This window comes from Nomascus leucogenys, chromosome 9 (genome assembly GCF_006542625.1).
Source record: "Nomascus leucogenys isolate Asia chromosome 9, Asia_NLE_v1, whole genome shotgun sequence".
NCBI lineage: Eukaryota > Metazoa > Chordata > Mammalia > Primates > Hylobatidae > Nomascus > Nomascus leucogenys.
Genome location: NC_044389.1, coordinates 61065899 through 61086729, shown reverse-complemented (window position 1 = coordinate 61086729; position 20831 = coordinate 61065899). Strand labels below are relative to the sequence as shown.

Sequence of the window (20831 nt, the reverse complement as noted above, 5' to 3'; positions counted from 1 at the left end):
CCAGACAAAAATATATAAAAAGATACCTCACCTAGAAATATTCTGAAAGAGTTTGAATTATAAAGGTAAAGAAACATCCCACAAGAATGCAACAGAGTAAAATTAGCTGCATATAATAGAATAGAAAGCAGACAAACCTCAGATTTCTCCTCCATGGCACTAAATTCCAAAATTCAGTGGAAAGGAGTCCATAGGGTCAGGATAGGAAGAGATTATAGTCCTCCCAAATTTTAGATCCCTCCAAATTGTCTTTCATGTATGAAAGCAACAAGAAAATCATACTCAAATAAGTAAAGGCTCAGAAGACTTACCAATCATCTATCTTTCTTTTTTCTTTTCCTTTCTTTTCTTTTCTTTTTTCTTTTTTTTTTTTTTTTAGACAGGTCTTGCTCTGCCACCCAGGCTGGAGTGCAGTGACATGATCATGGCTCACTGCAGCTTCAACCTCCCAGGCTCAAGAAATCCTCCCACCTCAGCCTCCCGAGTAGCTGGGACTACAGGCATGCACCATCATGTCCAGCTAATTTTTGCATTTTTTGTAGACACAGGGTTTCGCCACATTGCCAAGTATGGTTTCGAACTCTTGGGCTCAAGTGGCCTCCGTAGGCCTCCCAAAGTGCTGGGATCACAAGTATGAACCATCATGCCTGGCCCATCTATCTTTCTTGAAAAAACATCCAAAGATGAAGTTCAAACTACTCGGAATAATTAATATTAGATCTGGTAAAAGTATGGTATTAAAAATCTCTCAAGAACTCTCATCAGACCGAACAATTTCAGTGAGCCTACAGAAATGTGGAAGGGTTATGGTTATGGCTGTGTTCACAAAGCATCTGAACAAAAGTTGAAAGCAGGCAATTTCAGTATGAATTTACATCCTTTGTTAGAAGAATAACCCCTTATGTGAACATAAGGAATTTCTCCTCTTGTCAAGGATTATCACCAATTTTTAAAATGTGATTATAACTATGCTAACAAACACATCTACATTTTCTTACCAAAAGACTGGAATGAATTCTCCCCTTTCCACCACCAAATCTATCTTGGTCTTTTTGAATGGTGGAAATAAGGGTGATTGTTTTCCCTTCTGCTTATCCACCCTTGCCAAACTTTCCTTAATGATTACAAAATTCCTTTTGAAATTTAAAAAATAAAAATAAAAACCTTACATTAAAAATCATGAAAATCCTTGAAGACAGGTTGCAAATTTTTCCAGAATTCAAGACCTGAAAATACATTTCTACTGATAAACTTGTGTTTTCCTTATATTTAATGATGTAATGTATATAAAATTCTTGGAAGGGCTTGATGTTAGCAAACATCATTATTATGATTATTATTAGGCAGGTGCAAAAGTAATCGTAGCCTTTGTAACGGCCATTACTTTTGCACCAGCCAGTATTATATATAAATGTGTAATTCATTATTCCAGGAGTAGTAGCATACTGATTAAAAATACAAGTCACATATAGTCTTCTGAGATTGCAATGCAGAACTGTTTAGGTTAAAAGTGCTGACGCCTTGAGCAAGTTACTTACCCTCTCTGGACCTCAGTTTTATCAGCTATAGAATAGAAATCATAATAGCTCCTACTTTGTAGGACTGTTATAAGAATTTACAAGCTCTTATAATGAATGGCTGACACATAGTAAACACCCAAAATGGTGGTAGTGATGGTGGTGGTGGTGGTGGTGGTGGTGGTGGTGATGGTGGTGATGGTGGTGATGGTGGTAGTGATGGTAGTGGTGCTGGTAGTGATGGTGGTAGTGTTGGTGGTGGTGGTGGTGATAGTGGTAGTGATGGTGGTAGTGATGGTGGTGATGGTGGTGGTGGTGGTGGTGATGGTGGTAGTGATGGTGGTGGTGGTGGTGATGGTGATGGTGATGGTGGTAGTGATGGTAGTGATGGTGATGGTGGTGGTGGTGGTGGTGGTGATGGTGGTAGTGATGGTGGTGGTGGTAGGTATGGTAGAGGTGGGGTGATATTTTCCAACAATAGTGCTAATTTGATAGCACCCCTTTGGATCATCAGAACATCCAGTGTATTTGTTAACAAACTGTATCATTAGGTATGATAAACATCCAAAATTTAATAGTGATATTAAATCAAGAAAAATGGTTCTAAATGATCTGATAGTTGAGCTTTTTTATGTATGTAATGGCAAAAATATAGACTTAATGATACAACAGTGATTAAAATAAATCTATTTCCAAGTCTTCAGAATTGCTTGCATATTAATTAGCTCTAAAGTATGGTACCAAATTTCATCTTTTTACATAAATTGTGTATATCAATACAAACTGTAAGTGAATATTGCACATGAAGCTAGAATTTACATTTAATGATTTTTAATATGAGAAATAGTACTTTCAATTATTCCAGTAGCTGGTCCCCTAATATGCAGTCTAAGGTTACATTTTTGAAGATTTAAAGCAGAAGATTTCCAGTGGAGTCTTCTTTCCATTCCTCCTTCCCACCTCCCTCATTGTTATTGTGCAAACTGCTTAATTATCCTTCCTACCCCAGGGGTCTAGGCCCCAAAATGGGCTTAATCAGAATGCCTCAACACTAGAGTGTCCTCCAAATGTAAGGGCATTAGAGCAAGACACTGTGCAACTCTGTCAACAAGCTCATCTGCCATCTTAAAGCAAGGACATGGCTTTGTGATGAATTGGGAGATGAGACATGAGCACAGTAGTTGGTGTGGTGTGGATAATACAGTCTAGTCTTTCAATTAGATACATTTCTCCTTTATTTGGCATTTAGCATTTCTTGTCTAATTGCCTTTTGTCGCCTTTAAAAATATTGCCCAATTGTCGCAATATGCTATGTTATTGATTTTGTTTTATTTGACACAAAGTACTGCTTTGTATCAACTGAATGTTGGCTTCCAGCTTTTCCTTAGATAAAAAAATGAGCTATTTTTCAACTGGAGGCAAACTCCTTTCATGGTTATCTATCAACTGCCATGGAACATCCACTGGAGCCTCTGGAAGAGTAAAAAACTATAATATAAAATACCATGTATACCACATTTATTTGCAATTGATTTTCTCTTCTAAATTTGTGTGAAGAGTCTAATGTTTTGAGAATCAGATCAGCTTTAAACGAACAACAAAATCCCACTATCTTAAATGTCCTCAGAGAAAATCCTTTGATAATTTGAATCATTATCCTATAAGAATTAAATTGTGTACATCTGGATAATCATGTTCAAAGATATGCATTACGTCTTAAAAAAGCAGACTATACCTATGCATTGAAAAACAATAACAAATCTAATCACATTATTAAATTTTCCAGATGTTTAGCTTGACATTTTTGGAGTATCTGCCATTAGAGCTGGAGGCTTCCTTGTGTGAACCCTCGAGGCTCAGTTGCATTATATAACAATTAGCCTAAGTGGCTGGTAATTAGACCTATCTGTAGTTTCTAAGGGTAAAAGAAATGTCTCAGCGGTGGTCTCCAAAAGTATAAGGAAAACAAAAAGGCCTTTGCTTCTTGTTTCTAGTGCTTCTGAGGCCTGCCTGCCATAATCTCAGAAGAGACTCCAAGTTCTTCAATAGCCTGTGAAGGCTGCATCCTGAGGTTGTCTTCCTTACCTGGTTACAAAATAGAGGCTGACACTGAGCTGTGAAGCACTGGGCAACCCCATTTCTACATAGACATTTGGCACACCGGCTCAGCCGCCAGTCCTCCCCATCCTGAAACACACGGCCTTCATAGGAACAGGGTTCTGGAAGGTCAAAGCAACAAGGATTACTAGGTGGATGGCATTTGTTGATCCCAGGGCTGACTGCATGGGCGTGCAGCCAGTGCAGTTGCACAGGGCCCACTGGTCAGAAGCCCAGTGCACAGAAGGAGGTCCTGCATTTGGTGTTCAATGCTCTGTAGTCACTATCTTGAAATCTCTGAATTTGTGTTTTATAGGTAAAGCTTTGAGGCTCAGCTCATGCATGGTCCCACCTGCTGCTGGCCTCCTGGGATAAGTTCTCAGCTACCAGCTCCTCCACTCCATCCCAGTGAATGCTGTCATCCCCAACCCTCTTGGGGGCTGGTGCCAGGAGGCTGCATGCGCCCTATGCACCAAGTCACAGGGTAGAGCCTGGGGTGTCTGTGAGGGTATCCTCTCACCCTTCATTCCCAGGCCTGAGGAAGGAAAACATTAAATAGCAACTAAAAAACATGACAAATGTGACAGGTTGAGAGAAAGAGATCACAGAGGCAAACAAAAAAACAACAACAAAAAAGCTTTCTCTCCTCTTGCTTTTTGAACAAGAGACCCTACATTTTTGCAAATTATGTTGTTGGCCCCAGTTGATCCTCCAATCTTTCCAGGAAATATACGTCTAAAGTCTTTCTCATGGAGAGTCAATGAGAAAGCCTCTTAGGACCTAAGAAAGAATCCCACAAACTCAGACAACCTACTCCCCACACCACCCCCAACTGTGTTGTTCCAAGTATTTTCACTTGTAGGGTTGGTTATTTAGCCCAAAACGTCTGTCAGTCCTTTTCTGGTAGGTGACATCTGAAATGCATCAGGCAAGCATTTTCCTTTCATCAGTTCTTGGGCATATTTTTTCATCCCTGGAATTCTCCAAGGTAAATGAAGGATTGCTGGAAATGGAATAACTGGGGATCAGAAAGAAATGAGGTATCCTTTTAATGAGAAAAAGCAAGAATAGAATGTACCTTCCAGTTGCTGTTAAATAAAAGTATTCTAGCTATTATATGTTGTGAGAGAGCATAATACAGCAATGACAATAATTCCTATTTATTATACAGTATACACTACCTAGGTATAAAAATGGAAGGGGACATAGATCCTCAAAATGTAACAAAAAGAGCATGGGAACAAGCATGGATTCTGAGGAGAGGGCCTAAAAGTCTGACCCTGGCTTGCTGAACAAAATCTGGGTGTCTTGGTTTCTAGACAGGTATAATTCCTTCAGTGAGGATGAAATAAAGATAAATAAAAGGCATGCTTCCTGTTGTGTGTGTCTTGGAGAAAGATGTTATGTTATCTCAAAGACAAGCCGACAGAATTAGTGTTGACAATACTATGCAGAGAACTGAGTTATTCCTTTTTCTGTCCACTAAGGAGGTAAAAGGAACCACCTTAGCCTTATGGAATCATATCAAAGGATCTTTTCCCTATTCCCTTGCCTCTCAGGAGCTGTGAATGCAGAGGGATAAATATCAGAAACTCACAGAATCTCAAATTTGGAAGGGCGCTTAAGGATTTCTTCCAATCTCACTCTCTGTGCCCTGCCACGTGCAAGGTTTTGCACTTGGTTCCAATATGGAACGGGGTTAGGAAATCTTTGAGCTACACTGAGCAAGAAAGAGTTGGGGTGTCACCATATGTTGCAGGAAGTGAGGGACACCAAATGGAGGGACCAGCTGGAACCACGGCACAAGAACATAAATTGTGAAGATTTCATGGACATTTATCACTTCCCTAATAATACTCTTACAATTTCTTATGCCTGTCTTTACTTTAATCTTTTAATCCTGTTATCTTCGTAAGCTGAGAATGTACGTCACCTCAGGACCACTATTGTACAAATTGATTGTAAAACGTGTGTTTGAACAATATGAAATCAGTGCACCTTGTAAAAGAACAGAATAACAGCGATTTTCAGGGAATAAGGGAAGATAACCATAAGGTCTGACTGCCTACGGGGTCGGGCAGAATAGAGCCATATTTTTTTTTCTTGCAGAGAGCCTATATGGATGTGCAAGTAAGAGAGATATCGCTGAATTATTTTCCCAGCAAGGAATACCCTGGGGAAGGAATGCATTCCTGGGGGGGAGGTCTATAAACGGCCACTCTGGGAATGTCTGTCTTATGTGGTTGAGATAAGGACTGAAATACGCCCTGGTCTCTTGCAGTACCCTCAGGCTTACTAGGATTGGGAAATTCCAGCCTGGTAAATTTTGGGCAGACCGGTTCTCTGCTCTCAAACCCTGTTTTCTGTTAAGATGTTTATCAAGACAATACGTGCACAGTGGGACATAGACCCTCATCAGTAATTCTAACTTTGCCTTTGCCTTGTGATCTTTATTGCCCTTTGAAGCATGTGGTCTTTGTGACCTACTCCCTGTGCGTACACCCCCTCCTCTCTAAAAATCCCTAATAAAATCTTGCTGGTTTTGCGGCTCAGAGGGCATCATGGTCTTACCAATATGTGACATCACCCCCAGAGGCCCAGCTGTAAAGTTCCTCTCTTTGTACTCTTTCTCTTTATTTTCTCAGACCAGCTGACACTTAGGGAAAATAGAAATAACCTATGTTGAAATATTGGGGGCTGGTTCCTCTGATAGCCATGTGAACCTCCCAAGCAAAGAGGGTCCCCTTCTACAAGCTCATACTCACTCCCAGGGCCCACACAAACTGGGCAGCAGCTTCCTTCAGGGATGAATGCCAGCTCCTGGTGTCCACATGACAGCGGTGGGCATGGTTGGGGGGTACATCGGACTTCCCCATGATTGCAAGAGCACACACTACATGGAGAAGAGGCCCATTTTGTCCCATGCTGTGTGTCAGGGAGACAAAAAAAAAAAAGGTTAGAAAAAAAATACAGACTTTCATTCAGCCAAACAGAAACAAATCTTCTCTTACCCAAATTAAGGATGGAGCTCAGGAAAAGGTAGAAGAAAGCTATGAGCTTGCAAAGTTGAGAGTGGAATTTACAATGTTCCAAGTCAAAGGCCAGTTTAAACATGGACTTCTCTGTCCATTACCCATAAGATTTTTTATTTACAAATTTCAGAAAATTTGTAAATACAAAATACAAAAAGAAAATAAAAATAACCTAATCTCCTATTATTTAAAACATTCTATGAAGCTCCAATTCAAATACGCATATATTTACTGTGTTCTTCATAACGACTATATCCTTTTCAGTAGCTCTCTCTGATCCTGTTTCCTTTATTTGACTTTACTTTTTATCCTGATTAGTTCCCATATTCTGCTCCCCCCTTCTCTCTCTCTCTCTCTCTCAACTGTTCCAGTGATCTCATGGTCCTGAGGAAAGTGTGATAGCCAACAGGGAGCACAAGCAGGCAATAATGTACCCAAGCACTGAGTTGCACAAACCAAGGATTTACTTGGCCACATGCATGTTCTCAGATCCCAGCTCAGCCCTTCCTGCCTTGGAAACTATAGGTAAGTGACTTAATCTTTTTCAATCTCAGTTTCTTCATCTATAATAATGAAATGGTATGACAACATTCCCTTCACCAGTGGGCTCTTCTAAGGGTTAAATGGGGTGGCCTGCTAAAGAGCCACCCAGGTGTGCAGTGTACTGGTGCTCAATCCAGAGTAGAACAGTATTACCCAGGGCTGTGGAGATGTTGGCCAAGGCTATAAACTTCCAGCTATTAGAAGAACAAGTTCTGAGGATCTAAGGTACAGCATGGGGGGTGATGGATGAGTTAATTAATTTGATTGTGGTAATTATTACAGAATATATATGCATATTCAACCATGTTGTACACCTTAAGTATATTTGATCTTCATTTGTCAATTAAACATCTTAAAATAAAAAGATGCTCAATCTTCTCCCATTTTTATTGCATGATTTCCTGATCTTCCTCCCTTCTTCCGCACCTTGTATTGATTGTAAGTAGTAGGAATGGACATAGATACAAAGGTCAACTCCTCTTGCATCCATTCTTACTTCTGCTACAATTATATATAAATTTCAAATTTAGTACAGCATAGAAATGGGCAAGTCCACAAACTGTGGGCTAATAAAAGACATGGCAATTGACCTTTATGCTTGAAAAGGCCTACACATGAAAGCAAAGAAAGAACTTAAAAGAAAATTGATAGGATTTAATGAGTTAAAATTTTTAAATCTGCCAAAAATACATCATAAAATATATAAAATAAAATTAAAAGGCAAAGGACAAACTGATTTTAAAAATTCCAGATTGTATTAATTAGAACTAAACTCTAATATATAAAAGCATTTATAAGAAGTAAGAAAAAGACATTTCAAATTTTAAAAATAGAAATAAACTTACAGAATGTTCAAATTTATTAATTGTAAAAAATACTAATTATAAAATAAAACTTGGATAACATTTTAAGTATCTGATATGAAAAGACCTTAAAATTCACAGTACCTAGAGTTGGTGAAGCTAAAGTGAAGGGAAAGAAATTCTCTCACACACAAAGCCTTCCCTCACGATAACACCTGGAATCACTCAACCAGGGGAGGCCTCCCCAGGATAATCACACTTGAAAAGAGGATGCACTATTTCCTCTTTTCCCCTGGGCTTATCACTAGACACAGAAGACTTAAAATTAAATTTTAATGACTAAAGATGTCACAGCTTCAATACCCAAACTCTTTAGATTCTTTGACCTACTAATTTCACTTTTTATATGTTATCTAAAGAAAATGATTAATGACACACAATAGGCTTAAATACAAGAAACTCCATCTATTGTTCTTTATAGTGAAATTGGAAATATTTTAGTGAAAATTGGAAGCTACACAAATATCTAATAACAGGGAATCATGTTCTCCAAGAGTACACTAAGGAACTATTTACAATATAATGTTATATAAAAAGGCAAGACATAAAACAGAGCATAATTCCAATTATGTTAAAACATAGATCTGTATGTATTATCTATCTCCACTGCCAACCCCTCTACCAAAACTGAAAGAACATTAACAGTGGTTTTCAGAGTATTCGGATTACTGGTGATATTTTTTCTGCTTGTATACTTTTCTCTTTTCCAAATTTTCCCCAACAAAATATTTTTTGTCATCAGAAAGCAAATTATTGTTTAAAACATCTAATGAATCATTTATATATCTTAAAGTCGAAATTAAAGTCTTAATTTAAAGACTCTATAGTCTTTAAATTATATATATATTTGACTACATATATTTAAAGTAAAATCTTAAAGTCTTAATTTAAAGACTGTATAGAACAACTTGAAGTAAACTCCATTTTACTAAAAATTAGAAGACTGCTCTAAACATCTAGACATTTCACTTCATAAAACAAGACCTTTTGTTACTACCAAGAAACACCACTGTTGTTTCCAAAACATTGCAGTCACACTACCTTTCAGACAGACCAGAAAAAATAATTATAACAACAGCCTGCCCATCACCAGTTGCTCATCTGTAAAATAAGAGGACTATATTAGCTGATCTCTTCAGTACCCACTCTCTCTGATCATGTAAATTTATTATCTAACTCAAGAGACATAAAATTAAGCAATGGATTCTCCCTTCCCAAAAGCCTGAGAATCGTGGGAATTAAAAAAACCATTCAGGCCGGGCGCGGTGGCTTATACTTGTAATCCCAGTACTTTGGGAGGCCGAGGTGAGTGGATCACTTAAGATCAGGAGTTCGAGACCAGCCTGGTCAACATGGTGAAACCCCATCTCCACTAAAATACAAAAATAGGCTGGGTGTGGTGGCGGGTGCCAATAGTCCCAGCTACTTGGGAGGCTGAGGCACGAGAATCACTTGAACTTGAGAGGCACGGGTTCCAGTGAGCCAAGATTATGCCATTGCACCTGGGTGATAGAGTGAGACTCCATCTCAAAAAAAAAAAAAAAAAAAAAAAGGATCCACTGCTTGATGTCAAAGCCACAGAAGAAAGTACAGACGGTGATCCAAAGTGCACAGCATGATGAAAAGAAATCCCTCTCACATCTCTCCAGGAGACAAGTCACCTAAGTTTATTCCATTTTTGTCTCTTATGCCTCTGAAACAGTGACACCTCCTTACCCAGAGTGAGTGTTCTGAGGATTGATAATGCATGCAACACACCCAGCCTAGAGATCAAGGCATCAGCACATGCATATATATGTATATATCTATATATATATGCATATATATATCAGTAGTTTTCTTCATACACGTTTATGAAAGCATTATTTTTTATAAACACTGTAGTAGTAAAGAGAGCTCTGTAAAATGAAGGAATAATAGATACACAAAGCAACGCTCGCACAGGACCCGGTTTTACCTGTGCCATCTTAATCTCATTAATACTGTTTTGAAAACATGACATCTTGACACTGGGCAGAAGCGAACTCTGCAGACAACATCTTAAATATATTATCCTGAATAGTCAACTAACAAGTTGGCTTGGTTGTTGACATAAGTCCAAAAGAAAGATAAGGTCATAAAGCTTTTGCCTGGCTTACTGACAGAACAAAAATACAATTTTTCTTCATATAATTTGTTCCTGTTATGGAGTTATAGATCCAGAATACTAAATATCTGGGAATGTTCAGTGCATATTATAATTACATCCTCTACTTTGAGGAGAACAAGGCTGAAGAATTCAATACTTATTTCTTGCCTCACACACATAAATTAGTTATCCTTTTAGCCTCACAAACAAAGTGAGCAGGCCTGTCCCTTCTTACTCCTCTATTCAATCAGGTTGGGCACTAGAAGCCATTTCATTTTTCAGTAAACCTTCAAGCCCCATCTACTCAGATTTGACATTATCTGGTGCTGAGGTTAGATTCGTAAAGAGGAAAAGAAAGGGGATTCATGGTCCTTTCCCTTCCCTTTCACAAGGTAATTTGTGGGGAAAGCACAGAAAAAAAAGTATTCAAACAGCTCTAAAACACATTTGAGGCTTGCCTCCCTGGATGGTTGGCATGGCGAGGCACAAATCCAAAAGTTAATTTCAAAGTATAGCTTTGCAAAGGTCATAGACGAAATGATTCCCCAAATGCTGGCTATAGTAAACCCTTACAACACTCTCAAATAACCTGGAGTCAGCCAAAAGGTTCAAGTGCTTTCCTCACTCCAGGAAAGATCTTGAGACTAGTCTTGACTTGCTGAAATGCCAGTTGTATAAGATGCTGCCTCTTCTGCAATCAAAGGAGGTCCTCTCCCAAGGCTCCGCTGTTTTATTAAGGAGTAGTCTTCTCACGCAGCCCTTAGCTCAGCCAGTCCTTCACTTTCCTTTGTTTGAACCATGTTCTTCGGGGACAGTAACACTTCAACTGCCTCCCCTCCTGCCACACCCAGTCTATCCTAAATCCTTTTCTCAACCTGTCTTAGGGGAAAGCTTCCACTTCAGATCACCGTTCCAAAGTTCTTAAAATGCCAGGCTATTTTATAGCTACAGGGAGTCTCCATTACCTGCCCTAGGGGAGGCAAGCCAGAGGCCAGAGAGAGAGGATCACTGCTATTCAGCAGGAGGGAAAAGTACCCTGGAAACTGCTCCCCAAACAAGCAAGAAAGGAAATGCTACAAGAGTCAAAAATAAACAAACAAAACTAGTGATGCCAGTGATGAGGTGAGACCCAGACCAGACCAGACAAGCATTTAACCCACTCAAGAAAATTAATGCACTGGGGAGTGTTTGGTAAGAACCTAGAGGAAGTGAAGAAAGAAAGAGAGGAAGGACAGAAAGACAAGAAACATTATTGTTTTAACTTTATTAAGACTAAAATTAGGAGGTTTTGTCTCACCTTAAAAAAATCCATCTTCTAGCTCTAATTGAAGAAGCAATACACTAGCGATTTTTTCCCCAAAAAACTATAGTTTTGAAATTCATCCTTTTGCTCAGTTACATCAAATACCAGAAATATAACATTTTCAGAGGGAGTAAATTTTGAAAGACACATATGGAAAAGCAACACATGGGTATATTCTTACCCAGTTTAGAGCTTTTTACATGGTGGATTATTGCAGAGGGATGAACCACAAGGGAAGTGGGGAGAAGAAAGACCAGCAGGAGAACTTTCTGAACTCTCCCTGCAAAAGTGGGAGGCTAGGAGGATTTCTAACTAACCCACAGCAGATCTGTGGTCCCAGGGCTACCCAGCCACACTGGTTAATGACCAACATGCCCTTAAGATGAGGTCATAGAGAAGTTGGAAAAAAGATTTACCAATTTTTTGAGTCTTTTATTCACCCGTGTTTATTGAGCACCTACTCTGGGAAAAGTTCAGTGCTAAGGGCCAGGTAAGTGAGAGGCAGGGAAGATAATTGTAAAAATATAGAAAATATTGTCAATATTCTCAGGCATCTTAAATTAAGAAAAGAAGACTGCACATGTGCACACACATGACATGAAAGAGCATATGATGTCATTAGTGTGGTCCACGCAAAGATTTACTGAATTCTGATCTCCCATGTCCCTGGTAACACCTCTTATTTGATATGTCTATTTTTTTCTTCCCCCAGATCCTGGACTTATTTTGGCTCCTAACAACTCCTTCACTTGAAAGATTCAGGTTGAACCATGCACTTATCATTCATCTTGAACCATGTACTTATCATAATCATTCGGAACTGGCATTATTTTCATCACCACTCTGCCCTGCAGCACTTTTCAGTTCATAGGGATTTTCTTCTGTGACATTTAAAGACAACACCACCCTACATAACACAGGCTGAATAGAGCAGCACATAGTGATACGTGGTCTGAAGACATTCTCAGTGTAGATCCTGCTTGGATGTCTTTCAGCAACACATCGTGCAGAAGTGAAAGAGTGGCTTCCTTGTGTAATTAGGAAACAGTGGCTTGAGTAAGATAATCCTGCCCCACAGGGAAATGAGCACTGTGCTGTCTGAGTTTTAGGTCGTCACACTGAATAGCAGCCTAAAGTAGATATATCAAATCCTACTAACCTATGTTCTCTCCTGAATAAAGAGACAACTAACTTGGGGAAAGTTTTGTATCAGGTGGAAGATGAGGATTAAAGCAAAGTCTCTTTCCATCGTATTCAACCGTACCTACTACCTCAGGTAACATTTATGTATCAATGAAGATAAACTGTTTTCATAATTTCTATTATAGACTTTGCAGTTGGTACTTTTTAATCATATTTAATATTTCTAAATTAATCCTGAATGATCTGAAATGAGAAAGTATAATTTTCGAAACTTGAGAAAAGATTTCTAGTCCTGTAGTTCTAAACGGGGGGAAGGTGAGCATTTTGCCCCCAAGGGAAATTTGGCCATGTCTGCAAAGATTTCTGGTTGACACGACTGAGGGATGCTACTAGCATCTAGTGGGAAGAGACCAGGGATGCTGCTAAATGTACTACAATGCAAAGAACAGCTCCCACAACAAAGCTTAAAACGCCAGGGCTGCTAAGTTGAAAATTTCTACTATAGTAAAAAGATCCCTGAATTAGGAGTCAGAAGACCAGGGTTCTAGACCAGGTTATACCATTTATTGGTAATATGACATTGGGCAAGTACCTAAGCTCTTTGCAATTAATTTTTTTCATATTTAACATAAGAGTAATAACATCTGCTCTACTCACCAGCTCAGGATTGTTTGTAACTATCAAATTTAAAATGTATGTAGGACATAAAAGGAGGAAGGTACTTTTACTATTCAGCATCACAACTTCTTCAACATCAACATTCTCAGACACAAATTCAATCTACAAATATTTATGTAGAGCCTACAGAATGTTTTACTCTTATACAAGAAACCTAAATGCTCATAGAAAGTCAAATGGGCTTCGGATCCTCCACAATCCAGGCAAAGAAAAAAACTCTCATCAACACAAGTTTAACATTCAGCTTTTCCCTTGTCAGAGATCTGCAGACACAGAATCAACCTTGAGTCAGAAAACACTTACCTCATGGATTTGCTTTTCATGATGGCAAGATCCTGGAGTCCTCAAAACACACTCAGGGCAGCATTGGTTGGCAGCTATTTGAAGCACTTCTCCCTGAGCATTTAAAAGCAGCTCAAAGTAAAACAGCAGCAGCACACACCGAGTCACAATAGTTCATCAGACCCTAAGTCATCTTACATTCACTAAATCTCATGTGTTTCTGAGGTGACAAAAACAGATGGGATAAAATGAATAGACTGAAAAAAAGGTTCTGTGTCCAGACAAGCTTCGCTCAAAGATAAAATGAACCCCCTCTGTAAAAGTAATTTCCTTGAAAAAAAAAAAATGTCTACATCTTTTCACATGTGATGAAGTTGAGACTTTGTTTCACTTGAAACCCTAGGAGATTCACACAAGATAAGCAGTTTTCTCCTGCTGGGAAGAGGAAGAAGACTTAGGTGGGGGATGGCCACAGAGCTGGCAGGTCTTCCAACTGTCTGGTGTCTTACACAGCCTAGCGCAGCCAGTGCAGCAGCTGAAGTTCTCATAGGTAACTTTTACTTGGGACAGGAGGTTGCAGGACAAAGTTCTGAGAGGAAGTAATATCTCTGCAGAGGTATCGTATATACACACTGCAGTAAGCTGAGTAGAATTCCTAAGCTCTAGTAAAGATCTACATTGTTCCCAGGGCTTCTATAATTGCAATTGTGTTTCTTGATACTATCAAGAGAATAGGCCACCACCTGATACCCCAGGATTTACTGAGGAGGTGTCACATGTCAACCATCCAATCACCACTGTAAATAATCTGTTTATCTAAGAGATATTAAAAATATGGAGTGAAGAGCATTAGCTTGTCTTTGAAGCCCACGACTCTCATATTAGATCTTCTTACTCATGCTGCTCCTCTACTTAGGATTTTCTCAAGTCTAGTGATGTGGCAGAACAGGCAATAAGTGATTTTGACCAAAAATGGTAGGAGATCCTACATTAGCCAGGAAATCACGACTTATCCACAGGATAAAAGTCTACCAAGAATTCAACCAGTAGAATTAAAAAAAAAAATGTGCGTGTGTGTGCACGTGTGTTAATATTATTAATATTTATTATTTATTTTTGGTTGCTTCCATTTTTAAAAAAATTGTACCTACAAGAGAATTCTAACATCATACAATTATATCTACAAGAGTGGACGGGAAATAGGACTAAGTTTTTACAACCATTAATCCACTGAACAGATAAATACATCAATAAAGTGACCACCAAATTCCTATTTTTTTGATAAAGGACAAAACTTATATGACATGGAATTTTATGAAATTATACATACTATGCAACATTAATCACTTTTCAGAAAAGTGTCCTCTGAACCCCAAGATAAAACTACACTTGTCTGATTTCCACTAAAACAATTAGAGAAACTACATTAGCCTAATTTCCACTAAGAATTTCATACAGATCGAAAATAACATGATCTAAGTGTTGATAGTCTAACATGGAAGCCGGGAGCAAGGGAGAAAGGCAGGTAGAATGGAAGACTTCAAGGAATGTTTCATGCCCCTAAATTAGTTTTCTTTGTTTTACATAAAAGCTAACTTTCAGATTTAGCCCTCAAAGCTCATTTTATAAATATAATACGTATGTGTGTGTATGTGTATGTGTTTGTGTGTATGTGTATATATATATATATATATATATATATATATATACACACACACACACACACATATATATATATATATATATATATTTGCTAGTGGCAGTAGTGGGAGGGGAGAGGATGGTTCTCAACTTGGTCTATCTATGGAACTTCTGGTGGAACATGAAAGAGTTAAGTTAAAGGAGGAATAAAAATTTTGCATGTGGGTGCTTGAAGAATGAGAATCAAGGAGTTCCTGCCACCTAACCATGCAACCCTGAGTGGCCTGGTGAGCTGTGGGCTGCATGGAACACAAAGGAGTCCTTGTCCAGGCTTTGCAGTGTTATGGTTTAGAAAGTGGTTGCAGGGGCAAAAAAACATCAGTGAAGATCGCTGGAGGCAAGATTACTTGCTTAGGACCTAGGAGAACCACCAACAGTAATGATGATAATTTGATCATTATAGCTAACACTTATTGAGTGCTTACAATAGCAGGGTACTCCTCTACACATTTATATGCATATGTACATATATGCACATACAGACATATAGAAATATACATATATATAGAGAGAGAGAGTTAATTTAATTTTCACAACAACTTTATTAGGTAAATGTTATTATTACCCACACTGAGGTTTGCAGCCAAAACCTTACCATGTAATGCCGTGCTCCTTTGCATGGCATTGTCTTTTGTGCAGACATATTCTCCAGAAATCCTTAGACAGGATAGCTTCTGACAGAACTGGGCTAACTATTCAAGGTTCTAAATACCTTTGTGTTCTTTCTCTCAATCTTTTTCTGTCTGTCTGTCTTTCTGTCCCTATCCAGCTAGCTATTCTATATGAATATAAGATATGGATATAGAATCCATGACCTGTGATTATAGAATGAATAAATGATAGATGATAAAATATGTCTTTCAGAATTGCCATTGACACTAGGTTATTTCTAGTCAACCCATAGCCAAAACAAATTGCTTCAAAAAGGTAAAAAATGATAAAAAGAAAAACAAGTTATTAACAGTAACAAGCCAAGCATGGTGGCTCACACCCATAATCCCAGCACTTTGGGAGGCTGAGGTGGTTGGATCACTTGAGGTCAGGAGTTAGAGACCAGCCTGGCCAACATGGTGAAACCCCATCTCTCCTAAAAAATACAAAATTAGCTGGATGTGGTGGCACATGCCTGTAATCCCAGCTACTTGGGAGGCTGAGGCAGGAGAATTGCTTGAATCCGAGAGGCAGAGGTTACAGTGAGCAGAGATTGCACCACCACACTCCAGCCTGGGCAACAGAGTGAAACTCTGTCTAAAATAAAATAATAATTTAATTTAGGAACAGTGGTGATTCATGAACTTGTGCCACATACTAATGTAAGGGTACCACAGCAGATTTGAATAACAGCAACACATGCTGCTGAAAGCCCAGAGGAAAACTTAAAAGCAACATGGTAGAGTAAAAGTCACACTGGGACATGAGCCAAGGCCCAAGGTTCTTGACATGGCCATACTACCTCCTAGCTCTGGGTAAGTGACTAAACCACTAAAAATCAGTTTCTTTATTTACAGATTGAGGAAGTCTGACTAAATGATTTCTAAATATCCCTTCTAGTTCTTCCATTCTATGATCCTATTTCATTACTTGAAATAAAGAGCCCAAAAGCTCTGTGGAATATTTCCATGATCTTAGAGTTGAAAAAGTTTCTCATGGTTGGATCATCTGGTACAAGCCTCTCATTTTACAGATAAGGACCCTCCTTCCTTAGAGTTCATGCTCTCTGATTCCTATACTGCCTTCATCCACAAATTTGCTGATCACTGTCTCACATTCACTTAGTAAAGACTTGATACCTGGATCTCTGTCTTTTTTTCTACCTGTGTCTAGATCATTCTAGACAACTTCAATGCCCATTAAAATGATATTCTGTCTTTGTACACTCTCAACCACCTCAATTCAAGCGATTTTCATCTCTATTTCACACAGCCATAGCCAACCTTAAAATCTGTCCACACTCCAGTGAACCTGGGCCTCCTGGTTCTTAGCACCCTCTCACCCTTATTTCCTCCAGGGAGATCCTTGAGCACGTCTTTACCTTCCAGTCTTTCAACCCCCAGCTGGCCTCCCATTCTCCTATTCATGTTAGCCTCAATGTCCAGCAACCACTCCTAATTCACTTACTCTGTCTCTCCTCCCCTCTAACTCCCATCTCTTCAATTTCTCTCTCTAGTCTGGGCTATTACCCTTTCCCTCCTAAGGTGATTATATGTCTTTCATGGTAATATCAAAAACTAAAAAGTAAAACAAAACAAAACACTCTCCCTTCCCTTATGCGATCATTCCAAAAATCTTGACTAGGTGCCTTCTGTGTGCTGCGTACTATGCTGTTTGACGGGCTGCAATAGTGAAACAGCAAGATTCCTGCTCTCAAGGAGCTAAGAGTCTGGAGGAAGAAGTAGATAAGTCAACAGGCATTGCAGTCTAGTCAAGGGGTATGAATAGAGCAAGCACAAAGTGCCGCGGAAGCACACCGAAGGGCTTGATGGTTGGGGATGGGAGATTCAGAGAAACCTCTCAGATGTAATGCTGCCTACCTAAGGCCCCACTTCTCTCCTTCCACCTCGCAGTCAAGCTCCTGAAAAGATGGACTTTATTCAGCCTTCCTTTCCCCACTTTCCATTCACTCCTTATGCCTCTGCAATACAGTTTCCACTCTCCCCACTCCATTGAGATCAACCTCAGCATGGCCACTGGTGGCCTACATGCTGCCAGATCTGAAGGGCCATATTAAGTTCTCCTCTCACTTACTCCTTTAACTGTACTCAACACAGTTAATATGAACTTTCTGGGCATCTTCTACTCTCCTTGGTGACTATAATATTACTCTCTTCTTTGACCATTTCTTTCCTTTCACCCCTCTGACCACAGCTTCTCAATCTTCTTAAGCACTTTCTCTTATGCTCACCTCCCCTTAAATGACTGTGCTCCCCAAATTCCATCCTTCGTCTTGTACCCTTTTCTCACACAATCTCTTTGGATGAGTTCTTTAATTCTACATGTTTGCAATACTATCTATGTGTTGATGACAGCTACATTATATCTCCAGCCCCATCTTCTCCTCTGAGCCTTAGACTTACATATCCAGCTACCATTCTGACATATCCACCTGGGTCTTTCCCAGACATTTCAAACCAATGCATCCCAAACTGAAATCGCCATTTTTCCCAGATGGGCTGTTTTTCTTAATTCTCCTGTATTCTCAATATCAGTTGGTGACTCAGCTAACCAACTAGTCATTAAGCCATAAATATGGCAGTCGTTTCTCCTTTTCCTTTCTGTCACCCTCCTACCTTCAGCCAGTTCCGCTTATTTATCCCCTAAATACTTGTCACACCTGCCCTTATCTCCTGATCCCTACACTACCAGTGCTCCAGTTCTGCAATTCATCCTCTCTGGGTGATTCTCTCAGCCTCTCAACTGATCTCCTCATTTCTAATATTATGCATTATCTTTGAAAAACCAGAGATACTTTTTTTCTAAAAAAGCCGGCCATTCCACCCTTGCACCTAAAACCTTTGTTAGCATTCTATAACCTTAAAAATAAAATTTCAAACTCCATACTACAGCATACAAGGCTCTGCATAACCTCAAACTTGCCAACTCTCTAGCCTCATCTCTCATTCATTCATTCATTCAGTCAGTAAAAAAAAAATTATTGAGTGCCTACCATGTGTCAGGTGTTATTGTAGGTGTTGTGGATATACAGAGAATGAAAGAGACAGTAAACAAAAAATATCAATAAAATAGATAGTAGTTAGTATCAAAAAGAAAAATAAAGTCTGGAAGAGGAATACAAAATGTGTGGTAGGGGGTAGAGATTTGCAATTTTAAACAGAATGGCATCCAGGCAAGACTTGAAAGATCAGGCAATATATGTATACATTTATGTATATAAACACACATCTCTATGCATACCAGGTACACTTCTGCCATAGAGCCTTTGCACTTTGCTGTTCCCTCCAAAATTTTTCCTTCTCAGATATATACATATATATTCAGGGAACAGCAAGGAGGCTTGGTGTCTGAAGCAGTGAGCAAGGGAGAAAACAGTAGAATATTAATTAGAGGGGTACAGTAGTACCTTAAAGGACATTGTGAAATGTTACTTTGAGTGAGAAGAGATGCCACTGGAAGCCATTGGAGGGGTTTAAGGAGAGAAGCAATATGATCTGAGTTCAATTTTATTAGGATCACTGTAGCTACTATATCAAGATTACAGTGAAAAAGGCAAGTATAGAAACAGTGAAACCAGTTAAGAGGCTATTGTGAGAATCCAGACAAAAGGATGATAATAATGGAACCAGACTGACAGCAGAGAAGTCACATTTGGAATTTACTATTTCGTGAAGGAAGAGCTGGGAGGGGGTTGCTAATGTACTAGACATGGGATGTGGGAGAAAGTGGGGAGTCAAAGGTGATGTAAAGTTTTCGGGCCACAGCAACTGGGAGAATGGGGTTGCCATTTACCAAGATGAGAAAAATTAGGAGAGCAAATTAGGAAGAGATGAAATCACAAGTTTGATATATAACAAAGACGGGAGACTTTTTCTGTGAAGGGCCAGATAGCAAATATTTAGCTTTTGGGAGTCACACATGGTCTACATGGCAACTATACAATGCTATTGCTGCAGCCAAGGTCAATACATAAACAAATAAGTGAGCCCGTGTTTCCATTAAACTTTATTTATCAATGGTGAAATTTGATTTCACATAATTTTCACATTATAAAATACTGTTTTTTATTTTTTCAATCATTTCAAAATGTAAAAGCCACTCTTAGATCATAAGCTGTACAAAAACAGGCAGTGGGCCAGATTTAGTCTGCTAAGCCCTGATATAGAGCATGTTTCGATTTCAGCAATGCAATCTATGTCTTCTAACATGTAATTCAGGGCTTTTTCCATGATAACACAATTCTTCACATGAAGTGGGGAAGGGCATTTTTCATGGCATTTTTGCCACCAGCTCAGATTCTGACGTGACTTACTTAGCAAGCCAGTGTTTTTTTTTTTAGGAATGTTTACCCTATAAACATAAAGCTCCATAATATACAATAAAATCTTATCAAATTTGCCAATACTTCAAGTACCCCCAGCTTCTCAGGAATACACTCATGCAGAAATGAAGGAATACTCTTAAAGGCATACCTTCACTCCAGTGTCAGGTACAAACAGAACCTTATTAGCATTAGATGGCATAAAGACTCAAGATTAATTATTGGAGGGAGCCGAAAATGAGAAAAATAAACTTTTTAAATTGACTGAATAAATAATTGGTCTTGTCCAATTATGAATAAAATAATTGGTCTTGTCCTGGTAGTTTCAAAAGTTCAAATTTAAAGCTTAAGGTTTTTTCAAAAATAGGTTCACTTTAAAAAGAAAAGAGTCAGCAACTAGAAAAAGTATTATTCTAACAGAATAGATGTGTAGTCAGAAAAAAACTGAAAATTTTTAACAGAAGGGAAGGGAGAAAATACCAATCATAGACTTGGTCAAATACAAGGAGATTTATTGAGTCAAAGACTTGCTTATGTTCCTAGGGAGCCCA

At 38.8% G+C, this 20831-nt stretch overlaps 1 protein-coding gene across 1 annotated transcript in view; it reads right to left on the bottom strand.

Moving 5' to 3' along the window:
• FRAS1 (Fraser extracellular matrix complex subunit 1) overlaps positions 1-20831 on the bottom strand; it is a 458426-nt gene that overhangs the window by 270356 nt on the left and 167239 nt on the right. The window contains exons 4-6 of the mRNA XM_030819038.1: positions 13608-13700; positions 6380-6539; positions 3603-3736 (exon numbers count right to left, since the gene is read on the bottom strand). Coding sequence (XP_030674898.1) covers positions 3603-3736; positions 6380-6539; positions 13608-13700 — 387 coding nt within the window. The remainder of the gene's footprint in view (positions 1-3602; positions 3737-6379; positions 6540-13607; positions 13701-20831) is intronic.